This window comes from Hippichthys cyanospilos, chromosome 16 (genome assembly GCF_059441005.1).
Source record: "Hippichthys cyanospilos isolate Australia breed blue-spotted pipefish chromosome 16, RoL_Hcya_1.0, whole genome shotgun sequence".
Lineage (NCBI taxonomy): Eukaryota > Metazoa > Chordata > Actinopteri > Syngnathiformes > Syngnathidae > Hippichthys > Hippichthys cyanospilos.
In genome coordinates, this window is record NC_142384.1 from 18,818,882 (window position 1) to 18,833,830 (window position 14,949).

A 14,949-nucleotide genomic window follows, 5' to 3' on the forward strand; every position below is an offset into this window, starting at 1 on the left:
GGTCTCCCAGATCACACCCCCCCCCCTTGCCTCTCGGCTTTCAAGGTCGCCCCGAACTCGCGCCTGATTGAAAGTCCCGGCGCTCAATTTGACGCGCGAGCGTTGGAGATCAAGCCATGGAGGCGGCGCGCGGATATCATCATTCCAAAGCCGCGCCTCGCCGCCATCGGCAAACGCTTAATACGCTTGCTCTGGCGCTTTTCCGTGGCAAATTCATATTTGGGCCGCGACGCCATTTGAAAGGCCGGCGGCGCCCGCTAATCCGACGCGAAAAATGCAATCACCCAATCACCCAAAAGATTGACCGAATCGATCAAGGAGGCTCGTAACTAAAGTGGCGGCCCGTCGCCTTTTGAAATCCGCTGGCGATTTAGCAAGCCCGCGAGAGGATATCGATATCGGATTGAAGGACGGAAGGTACGCAGGCTCCCTCTATTGGCGCACAAAAGAATGAGCCGACGGATCGCCGCGTCGCGTCTGATACGGGAGCGCTCGCCGGGCTTTGCCTTTCGGGCGGGGTTCCGCTTTTGCCGGGAGGGGAGGGCCGCACACCTGACGGCAATTTGTCATCAGGGGCTTTTTAAGAGCGGTCGGAGCCGGAGAACCGCGCCGGGTTGTTCCCCGGCCGCGCTCCGAGTCGCCGCCGTCCAGTTCCCGGCGGTCTAATCCCGACTCCGTCTCTTTCCGGTCAATTTTGCTTTGTACTTTGCCCCTTTCGCCACGTTCGACCGTTTTGTCGTTACTTTGTTTCCTCGTCGTTATAGCGGCGGGCGGGCACGTCCGCCCTACGGATCAGAGTCTCAGGTTTTCCGAAAACATGCGCGGCGGGTGTTTTGGACGCGCTGAATCGGAGGTGTCAAACGCATCTTGCCTCGCGGGCCGCATGGAGGAAAATGTATTTGCCGTATTTTGTAAACTTCAGTATGGTAACAGATATACTTGTGGTCAAGCGGAATATGTCGGTGCATAAAGAGGCCACTCATATTGCTGTTTTGTTTTGCTAAGGTTAAAAATGATAGACAATTTTGATCCATAGTAATTAGCGGGAAATGTTTTCTCTTTCCTGCGTAGGGCTTTGCACAATATAATTGAGAAGCACGGGCGCGAGAATATGTTGTTCCTGCAAACATTCGCAAAGGGGGCTCCTGGGAAACGGGGTCCCCGACTCCGAAAAGTTTCGCACCGAGCGTATGCGGCGGCGCGCGTTTTTGCGCCCTCTAGCGGCGATCGTCGGCGCCGCATCCTCTGACGGTCTCAGGCGGCGCTCGCTTGTGCAAGCCAATGGTTTCGTCGGCTCCGTCATGAGCGTGACGCCCGCGCTACGAGGCTTCCGTTCTAGTCTCGCAGCGGTCCGCGCGCGCCGCACACTTGCGAGCGAGACGAGGCGGCGTCAAGAGCTGCGGCCGTGGCGGCGCCGACGCTGGCGCCCGTCGTCCGACTAACTGCGGAATTGCGGCATCTTCTTGATTCGCAGGACGGCTTTGCCTTTTCTCTCGCTCTCTCTTTCTCATGATCGTTATTCTTAATATGGAAGAGCGGACTTTCTTAGCGCGTTGGATTCGAGCTCAGAGGCTGAAGATGACCGCTCGCTCGCCCGTTTGCTCACAACTACTCGGAGCGCCCCAAAGCTGAAAAAGACGATGGAGCTTTCAAGAAATCCCGCGGAGAGCGCAAGGTGCGCCTGAGGCGGGCGACAATCGGGATGATGGTGTTTCGCAGGTTCCGAGTCTTGCTGCTCACGGTCTTCCTCGCGGCGTGCGCGGTGCACGTCATGATCGACCTGCTTCCCAAACTGGACAAGAGCACGCCGGGAGCGGGCGGCGGCGGCGGCGGCGGCGGCGGCGGCGGAGCCGGCGGCTGCCAGTGCCCCCGCCGCCGAGCCGGCGACGACGGCGACGGCGCCTGGCCCAACAAACACACGCTACGAATCCTGCAGGATTTCAGCAGCGAGCCCAGGTCCAACAGCAGCGCCCCGCGGGCCCGCGGGACCGACGAGCGCAAGCCGCTCGTTGGCGAGGCCGGCGGGGCTCGCGCCGGACCGGGACCTCGACTCGCGGCTCTTTTTGAGCATCCTTTGTACCGGCTCGGACTTCCGCCCCTCACCGAGCGGGACACTTTGTTTGACGTCAACGCGGACATCAGATTTGATCCCAAAGCCACGCGCCAGCAAGGATGGTAAATCCCCCCCCCCCCCTCCCCCGCCCGTCCAGCCACGGTTTCATTCAGCTCTGTCCATCCGTCATGTTCATCCATTCACTACTCCTTCGGTCCCCAGCGGTCATCCGTTTGTCCACGCAGTAGCATTTGTGTTTAGAACCCGTCAGCCATTTATCCCCCGTCCAAATATTCCACTTCTACGCACTTCTACGCCTATGTATGTATGGCTTTGTCCATCCGTCTCCCCGTACAGTTTCTCCATCCGTTCATTTATCAACAGTCGTATACCTCAGGGCTGTCAAACTGCCTTTAGCTTGTTGAGGACAAAAGTGGGACGCACCAGTAAAATCCCGCTATACTTTTGGATAACTTTCAAACAGCCGATTCAAAGGTATCCTTCTTGGCCATCGCAATCAATCACGAAGGCCGGATCAAAATAGCTCGCCGGCCGACACCCCCGATCCGCTTACAATCGTCCGTCCGGTCGTATGGCTCCCTCGATTTATCGGCGATCCCTTCTCCCGTCCGTCCGTAGCTGAAAAGGAAAAGGCTTTTTTGAGCCTTTGGGTTTTTGTTTGTATTTCTTCCTTCCTTCCCCCGGTGTGTTGCGCTTCACTGTACCGCGCTTGTAGGAAGTTTGACACAACGGAGGAAAGCGCTTTTGCAATCTCGTTGCGCGCGCTCTCGAGTCGGCGCTTCCTCTTTGGGGGGGAGGCACCTCCTTTCGCGACGCCTCCTTTTCCGAGCCCAAGAAGGACAAAAGCGAAGCGCCGGTTGTTCCGCAGGGCCGGCGAGGACGGCGGCGAGGACGGCGGCGAGCGGCACGAGAGCGCCCCGGCGGCAGAGGCGGCGGCAGAGGCGGCGGCAGAGGCGGCGGCAGAGGCGGCGGCAGAGGCGGCGGCTGGGGGCTACCCCAGCTGGCTGCGCTTCCACATGGGTATCAACCGCTACGAGCTGTACGCCAGACGCAGCCCGGCGCTGGACGCTCTGCTCCGGGACCTGCTGACCCAGAAGATCACCGGCGTGGGTGAGCCGAGCGCCGCCTTCAAGCGGCTTTGTCCGCTCTGCCGCCGCGTGGCCCGCGTACGGCGGGGGGGCCGGGTCCTTCGGAAAGGCCCGGCTCTCGATTTGGCCCTCGCCGACCCAAAGGACCGGATGCGACACGCGTTTCCTCCGAGGTGGTCCGGGCACCTGCTTAGGACGGGGACGACCCGGGACCCGCCCGCCGGAGGGACCGCCGGGGAGGGGCCGGGGAGGGGGAAGTCCGGCCTTCCCCGCCATAAGAATACGGCGGTAGAAGGCGGACGCGAACGTGGCCGGGGGGCGCCGGGGCCGCGATGAGTTTGTAGTCAGGCGGCGGAAAGAAAGACCTTTGGAGCGCAAGGCGCGCGCGAGTATGATGACGCGGCGCCGCTCGCATGTCAGCTGGCAAACAATGGCGCAAGCCCGGCTTTGCTGGGATTTTTTTCCCCGGAGGAGGGGATTACCTTGGCTTTAAATATTTATTTGGGGGGATTTTGACGAAACAACAAAAAAGAGAGCCTGGAATTGAGGTCGCCTCCTCGGGGATTGCGGCCCAAGGTCCCATCTCGCCAACGCGCGTGCCAAACGAAGGTCGGAAGGTCCTGTTGCGCCACGACCTTCTGACGCGAGGGCTCGCCGGCGACGTGTTTCGTCACCCCTGAGCCGACCCCCGGGAATATCTGCTCTCCTTTTCTCTCCCCGCCAGCCATGAAATCCGGAGGCACCCAGTTGAAGTTGATCATGACCTTCCGCAACTACGGCCAAGCGCTCTTCAAGCCCATGAAGTAAGTAGACGCAGCGCAAGCGCGGCCTCCCGGTCCATCCCCCGCCGGGCTCGGGAGCTTTTCTGACGCCGCTCCGCTTTTTGACCGACGCGCGCCAAAAAGAATCGGGCGCGGTCCGGATCCCTCGGCCGGGGTCCCCCCGGCAACGCGCGGAACCTGCGGCCTGCGATCAAAAGTCATTGCTCACACGGGAGAAAAGTACCTTCGACGGGCCGCCGGCGATTCAATTGGAGAGGCATTCTTTTTTCCTTAGGCGCAAGATTGCCTACGCTTCCCCAAGCCGCCGCGCAGACCGGCTAGCTTTAAAGGGGCCGTGACAAGATCTTGAAGTTCCGCCCGCAGAGAAGATGTTTGGCACGTTGGGGACTGAATTTCTAAAAAACAAGAGTTTCATGCCACCAATCTTTCTAACCGAGCGCTTTGGTTTTAGTCACCGAGGCCAAAATGCAAAATTCGCATGTTCGGGGGCCGCCAAGACTTGAAAGCTTTTTCCTTCTTTTTTTTTCAATCGGAGCTGAGCCGGCTACGGCGCCCTACACTTAAGACAGCTGCGTTCAACCGCGGGTGCGCGCGGGCCCAAATTTTGCGGGGGTGAGGGAGTTCGGGCGCGGTCGGGACTTGCAGTCAGGAGCGTATGCGCGCGGGGGGCGGCAGCTGTGACGGCCCCGCCGCGGATTTGGATCAGTCACGGCCGCGCCGACGCGCAGGAGGAAGAGTGTGCGCAAACCCTCGCGCTGGCCCGGCCCCGCTCAGACGTGTCATTATCGAGTCTGAAATGCGGGACGGGGCCGATTCCCGGGCTCCTCACCGGGAATGTTGGCGGAATGCTGCGTTTTCACCGCGTCTTTTTGGGGGATTTGTGGGACGGGATGCAGTGGAAAACAACAGGCCCGTTTTCCCAAACGACATAACGGCGCTCAGGTCGAGGCCATTGGAGATATGAAGGCTGCGGCGCCAGTCAAAGACGCTCACTTGAACAACAACAAAGAAAGTCGTAAAGCGAGCTCGCGGTCTTTTTCGAACCTCGGCTTCCGCGTGGGCAAACGGGCGGCGGGCTTCCTCGGCCCGGACCCGAGGCCTTCTCCCATCCCGGTCGCGCGCGTGCCCCCCGATGGCCTGGCGGGGCGACGCGGGGCCCGCTCTCCGGCTTCCTGGCTTTTGCCGCTTCGTCCGCTTTTCCCCTCGGCGCCCGCCGCCGCCCGGCGTTGACCTTTTCCTTCATCTCGTCCTTCAGGCAGACGCGGGAGCAGCAAACGCCTCCGGACTTCTTCTACTTCTCCGACTTTGAGAGGCACAACGCCGAGGTGGCCGCCTTCCACTTGGACAGGTCGGCGCCCAGCGAGCCGGGCGGGCAAAACCTTCTTTTGTACCGCGCGCGCTTTCGTATGGCTCCGTGGGCCGGCGCGACGTGTCGGGGACGTGCGCATCAGAAGCAGAGGCGCGACGACTTGAAGCGGGAACGTTTGAATAGGATTTGCGCGCTTGACGGCTGTCCCTTCGCCTCCAGGGTGCTGGACTTCCGGAGAGTGCCCCCGGTGGCCGGGCGGCTCCTCAACATGACGCGGGAGATCAGGGACGTGACGCGGGATAAGAAGTTGTGGAGGACTTTCTTCATCTCGCCAGGTAAAAACGCCGCGGGGCACCGAGCCAGCGGCCGGCAAGTCCGACGGCGGGGGGGGCGGACGTTGCGGCAACGGCCAAAACAAGAGCGCGGACTAGAGTGGTTTTACGCTTTTCCGTCACGCCGCGGACTAGCCAGCGCTTGATATTTTCACCGGGGGGGGGGGGGACTCCGTCCGTCGGCTCCCGGCACGGGGCGATCTTTGACCGGTCGGGTTTGGCCTCAGCCAACAACGTGTGCTTCTACGGCGAATGCTCGTACTACTGCTCGACGGAGCACGCGCTGTGCGGCAAACCCGACCAGCTGGAGGGCTCCCTGGCCGCCTTCCTGCCCGACCTCAGCCTGGCCAAGCGCAAGACCTGGAGGAACCCCTGGAGGCGCTCCTACCACAAGCGCAAGAAGGCCGAGTCAGTGGCGCGGCGCCGTCGGCTCGGCTCCGCCGACCCCTCGCCGTCTTTTACGGGTGAGCTCTCAGGTGGGAGGTGGATCCGGACTACTGCCGCCAGGTCAAGCGGACGCCGCCCTACGACCGCGGCACTCGACTCCTGGACGTGATGGACATGACCGTCTTTGACTTCCTGATGGGTACCCGAGCCGCGGAAGTGGGGGGGAGGGGTGCGAGCGCGATAACGGGGCTTTTCCCGCGCAGGCAACATGGATCGCCATCACTACGAAACCTTCGACAAGTTTGGAAATGACACCTTCATCATTCACCTTGACAACGGAAGAGGGTAAGCGCCGTTCTTCCGCGCGCGAGATTTCGACCGGCCGCCGATGCCGCCCAACGTTTTGCGGGGGTTGGAAGTAAAAGCGGTATTCACGCCGGACCGTGTTCCCAGCCTTCCAAAGTCCGCCCGAGCGGGCCGATGGTCAGGCCGGCTCGGAGAAAACAAAACGGCGCGCTCGTCCTTATCTGCGCTTTGACTCGCCCTCGCCTGGCGTGTTTGTTGGAAGCGGACGGCGGCGGGTTTTGGAAGGCGTGACCCTAACGCTGGATGTCTCCTTTCAGCTTTGGGAAGCACTCCCACGATGAGATGTCCATCCTGGCCCCTCTCACTCAGTGCTGCAGGTCAGAAGAGTACAACATATGAGTCCCCCCCCCCCCCCCCCCCCCCATTTTCGTCAGGAATGACCGGACGCTCCTTCGTCCCCAGGGTGAAGAAGTCCACCTTCCTCCGTCTGCAGCTGCTGGCCCAGGACGACTACCGGCTGAGCGCCCTGATGGAGGAGTCCCTCCTGCGAGACGGTCTGGCCCCGGTCCTCATCCGGCCTCACCTGCAGGCGCTGGACCGCCGGCTGGGCCTGGTGCTGCGGGCGCTGGCGCGCTGCGTGGAGAAAGAGGGCTACGCCAGCGTGGTGGAGGAGGACGCGGACGGCCGGGCCGCCGGCAGGTAGCGGGGGGGGCAATTGGGTGGATTCCCGCACCGGTCCGCCTTTGGTTTTTCTCCCGTCTGGCGTCTGCGGGTCGGGACCGAGGCGGGCGTTAAAGTCATCGGCCGCGGCCGGGACGCCCGTTGGGTCGGGCCTGCACGAGTAGCCCGCGCAAAAGGATTGCCAGTAGGCTTTTTTTTTTTTTTTTGTGCTCCGGGCTCCGCCGGGATTCGGTGGCTTCCTTTCCATGACTTTCTTTCACCAGCCTTCCGCAGAGCCTCACGCCGGTCAAAGTGGCACCTTTGTGACACGCGTGTGTAAAAATGCCCACGTCGGGACCGGAAAACTGGCGGGATACCGGCCCTCCAGCTATGCTGTATAGCGGGGCTGTCAAACTCAGTTTCATGGTGGGCCGCATTGTCGTTTCTGTCGGAGGGCCGCTATGTCAAATCCATTACCTCGCACGCTTACCTAGTTTGGAAATCGGAGGCTGGCAAAAACTGTGGGATCGGGAATATAAAAATGCTGGGACAGAGACGAAGCTCTTTTGTGAAGAAAAAAAAACCAGCTTGCTGCCACTCACAAAGACAATTCCGGGGGGGCCAAGGCTTTCGACTTTTCTTTATCGCTTCCATTGTAAATAGGAAGTGGAGCGTCGTTAAGTTTTCCGCTTTTGCATTGTGCCTGTCGACATCCGTTTCCTCTGCTGCGCAAAGCCCAATAAATAGATAGAAGAATCCACCCGGAGGCCGGGTACACCTTTGTCATAGTAAAGCAATGCGTGCGTGGACTTTTTTTTTTTTTTATGACGGGTGTATTTCAATGAACACTGTGGTCGTTCATTCATTTGAAACCTTCATAGTTAAATAAAAGGGAAACTAATCATATCATCTCCAGCAGGGAATGCACTAATTGGTCTTACCATTTGTTCATACATATATTATTTTCGAATCGTCTTCGAGGTCACGGGTCAACGAGGAGAAGTTCTGATTGAGGAGTAAACCTCGAGCCGTACGAACGGAAGCCGGGCTGCTGTCCGTGGTCCCGAAACGCCACCCTATGTAGTGCCGGCACCGTCCAGCAGAGCGCGCAAGCGCACGGCTCTTCCCGGTAGGAAGCGGCCTCCGCTCCAGGTCCTCCTCTTGCTGCCGCTAGGTGGCAATACCGCGATGCGTTCAGGTTCCCTAAGCTCGGCGCGTCGCTAGCTGCCGCTTCACGTTGCTTCGCGTTCGTGCGTCTTGCTCCTCGGCGCCGTTCCTCCGACGTCGTACGCGTAGCCTGCGTTTTGCGAATGATTGCGACGCCCGCCGCCCGCCTTTGCCGCCTTTGCCGCCTTTGCCGCCTGGTAACAGCCCGCTCGCTGTCGCCGACGTCTCTATGGCAACGGAGCACGCGCACGCGTCCCTTGCCTCCCGTTGATCCGAGGCGCGTGTTTTGCCCCGCCCCCTCCGGGCCGACCACGTAGCCCTCGGGTGAACTTGAAGGGCGGGCGCCGACGCCTCCCTCAGTCAGCGTGGCTGCCCTCGCCAATTAGCGGGAAAAATGTCACGGGGGTGAAACCGCCCAAAAAAACTGAAATCTCGTGCTCGTCGTCATTAAGCGGACGCTATCGTGAACCGAGCTCTGGCAGCAAAACAGGAACCGAAAGAGCGCCTGCAAAAGCTCCCTCACCTTAGCCTACAACGCGGGGGCGAAAGTCCAGTCCTGGAGGTTCTCCGGTTTTCTGGCCTCAACACCCCCGAGCGAAAGCGTTTTCAAGCTCCCTCCCGCCGAGCTCGCCCGCCAACAATCGGGTGTGCCGACGAGAGAAAACGGCAAAAGACCGCACCTATGCGGGGCCGCGCTTTCGCGCCTATACTCTACAACGGGGGCGCGGTGCCTTCTGTAGGTTTGTTTTGCCCACGCACCCCATTCCCGATCATTTCAATGGGGATCCGTTGGGACGCCCCTGCGGTTCATTCGTCCCGTGCAGCCTTTCGTTTATGCCCATCTTGGCCACCGGGAGGCAGTATAGTGCAATGGTCCTACTCGTTCTTGGCAGAGGATCAAGAGCAGGCGCCTGTTAATTGACGATGTCCGTCTCCGCGCTTCGCTCCGCCGTTGGACTTTAAGTTTCCCGACCGCTAGCACCCAGCGGCGCCTTCCATGATGTTAGCCGCGCTCGGGTCTTTCCTTTAGTTGTGGAGAAACTTCAACTGGGCTGGCTTTTTTCTCATATTCGCTCGCTCTTCGTCCAAGCGAGAACGCGCTTTTCGCTTGTCTTTTTCGGCTCGTTTTCTCACCTGCCGCGCAACTCCTCCACCGTGGGCTTGCCGGTAAAAGAGACAAAAGAATGACAATAATAATAATAAGCGTGCGGGCTTCCGTGTCTCAGCTCCTGAATAATTGAGGGCGCGCCGCAGCTAAAATGAGGAAGCGCCGCATTTTCTTTCCAGTCGGAAGGCGGATGGAGAGCGCCGCTTTATAGCGCGGCCCGTGCGCGTGAGACCTGACCTCCGGCGTCCGTCTTCAAGGTCAAGACCGGGCCGCCCGGCGGCCCGCCCGCCCGCAGGCCGGGGGAACCAACCCCCCGAATCAATCGCTCCCCGCTACGCATGCGCGTCCACTCCGGTGGCACATGCTAGGCGCGCGTGCGCCGCTCCTGTTATTTGGCTTTTCCTAAAAGCCCGCCCCTTCATCCGGCAAACGACAGGAGCTTTTCTCCCGCCTCCTCTGGCGCTCCTTTCTTTTTTTTCTGCCTCCGTCGAGCCCAATCAGCAAGGCCTCATCATATCCAGTGCTCTTACGATGCTTTTTTTTTTTGTTTTGCTTTATTTATTTATTATTTAACCCACATTTATTGTTTTGCTTTGCATTTATTTGATCATATTATTTATTGATGTTTATTTTGCTTGTTTTGTTTTGTTTTGTGAGGCACCCCGGCTTCCTCCCACACACGTACATAAGCATGGAAACGGCCCACGCGTCGGACGTAAAAAGTCTACACACCCCTGGGGATCAGGGGCCCCGAGTTCAAATCCAGCTAGCTCCGGCCTTCCCGTGCGGGGTTTGCATGTTCTCCCCGGGCCCTCGCGGGTTCTCTCCTCCTCCCACACTCCCAAAATCATGCACGGCAGGCGTACCTCACGCTCAAAATTGTCCTCGGCCGCGATGGGGCGCCCGGACGCTCGTCGGGACACGCGCGGCCCGCGATCGGCCGGCAACCGGCCGAGGGTGTGCAAAGCCGGCGGTCCCGGTGAGAATGAGCGCTTCTAGAAGACGGACGGACGCGAATGGGAGGTTGCGCTTTTCCACTCGCTGTCCGTCGGCGGGCGGCGGTGACTCGCCGGCCCAAGCGCGGCCGTTTCCTCGCTGGTGTTTCTTGCGAGGCGTTACCTGACGCGACCGCTCACGGGCAAACGCGCGACCTTCGTGCTCCGCTCACACGCGGGCCATTCAGGCGCGAGTGAGGAAGAGGGGTGCGATCGAGGACGGGAGCGGGCCCAGGCGGTCGAGCGGCTCCGGCCGCACCTCGCACCTCGCACCCCGCGCTTCGCAAGGTCATTTATGAGGCAAGTCTTGACAACTTGATTTGAAAAGCAAAACGGTCGGAATGACTCCCCGCCGACGGCCTCCGTCCCTGCCGCGTCCTCCCCCTCCGACGCGCCCCCCCATATCCCCCCGCCCGCCCTCCCTCCCTCACCCCCATACCGCCTCCGAGCTAATTCCATTATACATTCCCGACTGGAAGGAAGAGGAGCTGTCTTCTAATTGCTTTCTTATCCCCCCGAGTCCCCATCACTCTCTCCCGCCGCCGCACGCCCCCCCCCCCCCCCATTCCTTCGGCACGCCCCCTCGCCCTGCATGCACTCTCAACATGGCAGAGGGAGAGAGAGATGGGGTGAGAAAGGGAACGAGAGAGAGAGAGAGAGAAAGTGGGGTGTGAGGGGGTGGAGTGAATGAGTAGAGGAGAGGCAGGAGCTGTTGGGGGGAGGTAGAGAGAGAGAGAGAGGGAGACGGAGCGATTGGACTGAAGGGGGAGAGGGGGAGGTCGCGAGAGGGAGCTGGAGTCAGTGAGGGAGCGGGGGGTTCAGAGGGGGAGGAGAGAGAGAGAGAGAGAGAGAGAAAGTGGGGTGTCAGGGGGCCAGGGTGAGTGAGCAGAGGAGAGCCAGGAGGGAGAGAGGGAGAGAGCGAGGGGTCAAAGGGAATGGGTGAGCAGAGGATCGAGGGAGAGGACGTGAGGGGAAGGTAGAGAGAGGGAAACGGAGTGAGCACAGGAGAGAGAGGGAGCAGAGGAGAGGAAGAGTGGGGGTCAGGGAGGGGGAGGCAGAGTGAGCGATCAGCGGAGAGAGAGCGCGAAGGAGAGGGAGGGGGAAGTGAGGGAGGAAAAGCGGGTGTCAGCGGAGCAGGGGAGAGCGGGAGGGAGGGAGGGAGGGAGAGAGAGAGGGAGAGAGAGAGAGAGAGCGAGGGGGCGGCGGCGGCGACGGCGGCGGCGGCGGCGCGAGGCTTTCCTGGGCGAGAGAGAGCGCGCCGTTGCCATTCGCAGTCTCGTCAGCGGAAGGCGACCCCGGGGAGTGTCGGCCGCTCGCCGCCGGACGTCGTCGGCTCAGCAGCTCAGCAGCATCCCCGCACCCCCCCTCCCCCGCATCCCCGCAAGCCCGCGTCCCCGGCAGAGGACGAGCGGACCCCAGGCGACCCAGGCGACCCAGGCGACCCAGGCGACCCAGGCTCACCGCTAACAGGTAGCGCCCGGGTTTCGCTCCCCTTCCTTGCTCGGCCTCGCCCCCGCGTGAGCGCGCGCGCGTTCGAGGACGGCCGGGAGCCGGCGGCTCGCGTGACGTCAGCAAGCCTCGCGCGCGAAACGCCACATACGTCGCGGCGCGCGCCTCACGCTCCCCGATGACACGAAACGAGCGAGCGAGATGTTCTCGCGACTCGCGGAGAAAGCGTGTAGGTCTCGCGGATGCTGGCGACGTCCTCGCCCGCCGGGGAGGGAGGCTGCATGGTGCGCGCGCGTGTTCGAAACCGGGACGGAGCGCGTGCGCGTTCCGCACGCTGACATCCGGCCAAAGCGTGCGAGCGAGCGCGATGAGAGGCTCAAGGAGAAAAGGTGAAGGGCGCGCGTGCGCGCCGCATCGCCATGGCAACGCTGCTCCGTGGCCGTGCGCGCGCGTGCGCGTGCCGCCGGTGATGTTTTTAGATGCCGGCGGGTTTTCGCTGACTCAACTGTACTCCGTTGCTTCTGCGGGAAGTTTTTCTCTTCATGTCTCGTGTGTGAAAGTGGTTTTCCCGCATGATGCAAGACAATGAAAGGAAGCCGATTATCATGCAAAGGCGGGCAGCCCGAAGGCACCTTGTCATTTCGCTGGCGTCATTGCTACTTTCCAAAATGCTGCCCACGAGGCCGCCCTGTCCGTGCGTGCGTGCGTGCGTGGTGCCCGCCCTTGCTTTTGGCTGCTTGCTGGAAATGAAACTGCAACTTGGTGGACCTCTTGTATCCGTAGGACCGCTTGTTTGGACGCCACGGGTCCCGGCCTCGTCTCGAGGGTCAAGACTTGCTTTTCGAGCGCATAGGTGTCCCGGAGGCTGGCTATCCGGTATGCTTTAGGTCTTCTGGCATCACCGCTGCCGATTCGGATCGTTTTCAAGCGCTCGCTGATCACCCGATCATTCGAGTTAGGTGTGTTGCGCACCTCTCAAATTCCGGTCCTCGAGGGCCGCGATCCTCTTTATTTTCGCTCGTAATCCGACCGTCCCGAACATGCGGGATGGCGTCCCCCGAGGGCCGGACTTTCAGACCCGTGTGATTTTCTCCCCGCAACACACCTGAATCAAATGCTCAGCTGATTAGCAAGCTCTGCGGGAGCTTGAAAACCACCCCGATCGTTAGCATCAGCGTTAGCAACGTGCAGGTCGCCGGGCCCCCCCGCGGACCGGAGCGGGACGCCCGTGTTCCGCGGGCTAGCTTTGAGTGGGATTTAGCCGGAGGTCAGGCGCGTTTTGGGCCATCCGTTGTGACGGCTACCGTAGAAAAAGCTTTGCGTGAATGGAAAGGGCACCCGCACTTGCCGTTTGCCGGCCGGCCGGCCGCGCTTCCCTTCTTCAACTCGGCTCACCTTTTCGTCGCAGAGAGGAGAGAAGCTAAATAATGACCGAAGCCCCCACCGTTCATTCACACACACACACACACACACACACACACACACACACACACACACCTATTTTTGTTTTCTTTTTGGGGGGATGGGGGGGTGCCACGGTCTCGCTCTGGCAGGGTCTCGACTTTTTGAGATGGCTCATTGCAGTTTGTTGATTTCTGTGGAGCGCGAGCGGAGGAGCTCGTTAGAGAGGACTCGCACGCGGGGACGATGTTTGTCCTTGATTAGAGGGACGACGGAACGCGGCGCCGCTCGGGAAAAACGCGCGGCGGCGCGGCCGCTAACGAAGGTGCCGTTTTGTCAACGGACGCTCGGGAAGGGGGAAGAAGCGGCGGACGTGGGCAGGAAACGCCAATGGAGAAAAACGCGCCTCGGCTTGCGCTCGGGCCGCGGACGCCTCGGGTCGCCTCCGAACCGGAGCGCCAAAGAGGGAGCGCGGTCCGGAGTGGGAGCTCCGTCCCAAAGACGCGCGCGTCTTCATTGGTTTGGACGCGTGGCGCTCTGGACTCTACCCATCGAAAACTGCCGAGCGCAAGCTATTTTCAATCCAACTCTCCTTTGCGCCAACGCCGCTTCACGCCTTTGGATTCCGGTTGAACGGTGGCGACGTCGCTCACGCCGAGCTAGCTAGCGGGCGAGGTCGCTCCACCGCCGCTCGTTCGTCACGTTTCCGAAGCGGTTTAGCCCATCCTTTAACGGTTCGTTCATTCGCGCTCTGCTTGGCTTGATCTTTGTTGGCTGCTGTTGAGATTACACTTTGGAGCGGGGAAGGACGCTGCGGCTTCGGTCGGGATCCGCTAACTGAAGTTACGAGGGGGGGAGGGAAAAAGGAAGGAAGGAAGGAAGGAAGGAAGGAAGGAAGGAAGGAAGGAAGGAAGGAAGGAAGGGCAGCTTTCTCCCTTTTGCTTATGGTTCCACGTAAAGCCGGGCTTCCAGCAGCTGCGCTTTGAAACTGCGGCGCTAACGGGGCGTTTGATTTTTTTTTAGGGGGGGATCCCGGCATCCAGCGGCGTTCGGGGGCCATCTCGGTTTAATGAAGGGTTTGTGATCAAATGTGTCTGATTAGGGCATAATGAAGGAGACCCCTTCAAGAAGCCCCCCCCGACGAGACAGAGGGGAGGAGAGCAAGCCCCCTTTTTACTGCGGCTTCACTCAAATACACATCACAAAATGGACTTAAAAATACGGGTGTGCAGTCTTTTCGGAGCCCGGACCTTTCTGGGAAAAGTTGTCTTTTGGAAACCAAACAGAGTCCTCTGGGCCACCTAAGTCACATTGAGGGACAGAAATAGACGCACGCCATAGCTTTACCCCCCCCCCCCCCCCCCCCCCCGCCCCCGCCCGCAAGGATGTGTCAAACGCGGCGCTTCCTTTTGAAGCGCATTAGCGCCATCCCATATTCAGCGCGGCTGTTGCTAGGCTGCGGGCTTTTTTGGGCCGGCCCGCGTTTTGCTCCGATCCGCGCGTCTGCGCGGCGGGAGCAAAATAAGACGGCGGTCGCCGACCGCCGGCCTCCGGAGGCTGCTCGTCCACCGTTTTAGGAGCGAAGCGGCCGAAGGAACGGCGGCCGAAGGAACGGCGGCCGAAGGAACGGCGGCCGAAGGAACGGCGGCCGAAGGAACGGCGGCCGAAGGAACGGCCTCGCCGATGATCCCGTCCCGTCCTTGCGAAGCTTCGTCGTGGACGTCCTCTCTTGTGCCGGCTCAGTTTCATTACTAACGTTCCTTCATCCAATCGGATTTTGCGTTTGTCTTCACAGCACACGTCGAGCTTTGCGCGTCCTCCGATTGCTCGCTCGGAGCAAAACGCGTCTCGGCCAAGTTTGGCGCGCAAAGCTGAAGACTTTGCGCATACG

General features: G+C 60.8%; 2 protein-coding genes across 5 annotated transcripts in view; both read left to right on the top strand.

Moving 5' to 3' along the window:
- The window catches only part of LOC148411221 (extracellular serine/threonine protein kinase FAM20C-like), a 54,554-nt gene extending 46,685 nt beyond the window's left edge, over positions 1 to 7,869 (top strand). The window contains exons 1-10 of one of the 2 annotated variants that reach the window (XM_088438048.1): positions 1,270 to 2,175; positions 2,943 to 3,184; positions 3,887 to 3,965; positions 5,200 to 5,292; positions 5,473 to 5,588; positions 5,813 to 5,993; positions 6,062 to 6,171; positions 6,236 to 6,317; positions 6,596 to 6,655; positions 6,741 to 7,869. In XM_088438048.1, coding sequence (XP_088294174.1) covers positions 1,703 to 2,175; positions 2,943 to 3,184; positions 3,887 to 3,965; positions 5,200 to 5,292; positions 5,473 to 5,588; positions 5,813 to 5,993; positions 6,062 to 6,171; positions 6,236 to 6,317; positions 6,596 to 6,655; positions 6,741 to 6,981 — 1,677 coding nt within the window. In that variant the 5' untranslated portion in view covers positions 1,270 to 1,702 and the 3' untranslated portion in view covers positions 6,982 to 7,869. Of the gene's footprint in view, positions 1 to 1,269; positions 2,176 to 2,942; positions 3,185 to 3,886; positions 3,966 to 5,199; positions 5,293 to 5,472; positions 5,589 to 5,812; positions 5,994 to 6,061; positions 6,172 to 6,235; positions 6,318 to 6,595; positions 6,656 to 6,740 lie in introns of those variants that run through there. The other variant, XM_088438049.1, reaches the window with a different exon arrangement.
- A 3,506-nt stretch (positions 7,870 to 11,375) lies between these two features.
- The window catches only part of rai1 (retinoic acid induced 1), a 35,097-nt gene continuing 31,523 nt past the window's right edge, over positions 11,376 to 14,949 (top strand). The window contains exon 1 of one of the 3 annotated variants that reach the window (XM_088436141.1): positions 11,376 to 11,678. The gene's annotated coding sequence lies outside the window, so the exon portion shown is untranslated. The remainder of the gene's footprint in view (positions 11,679 to 14,949) is intronic. The other 2 variants (XM_088436142.1, XM_088436140.1) reach the window with 2 other exon arrangements.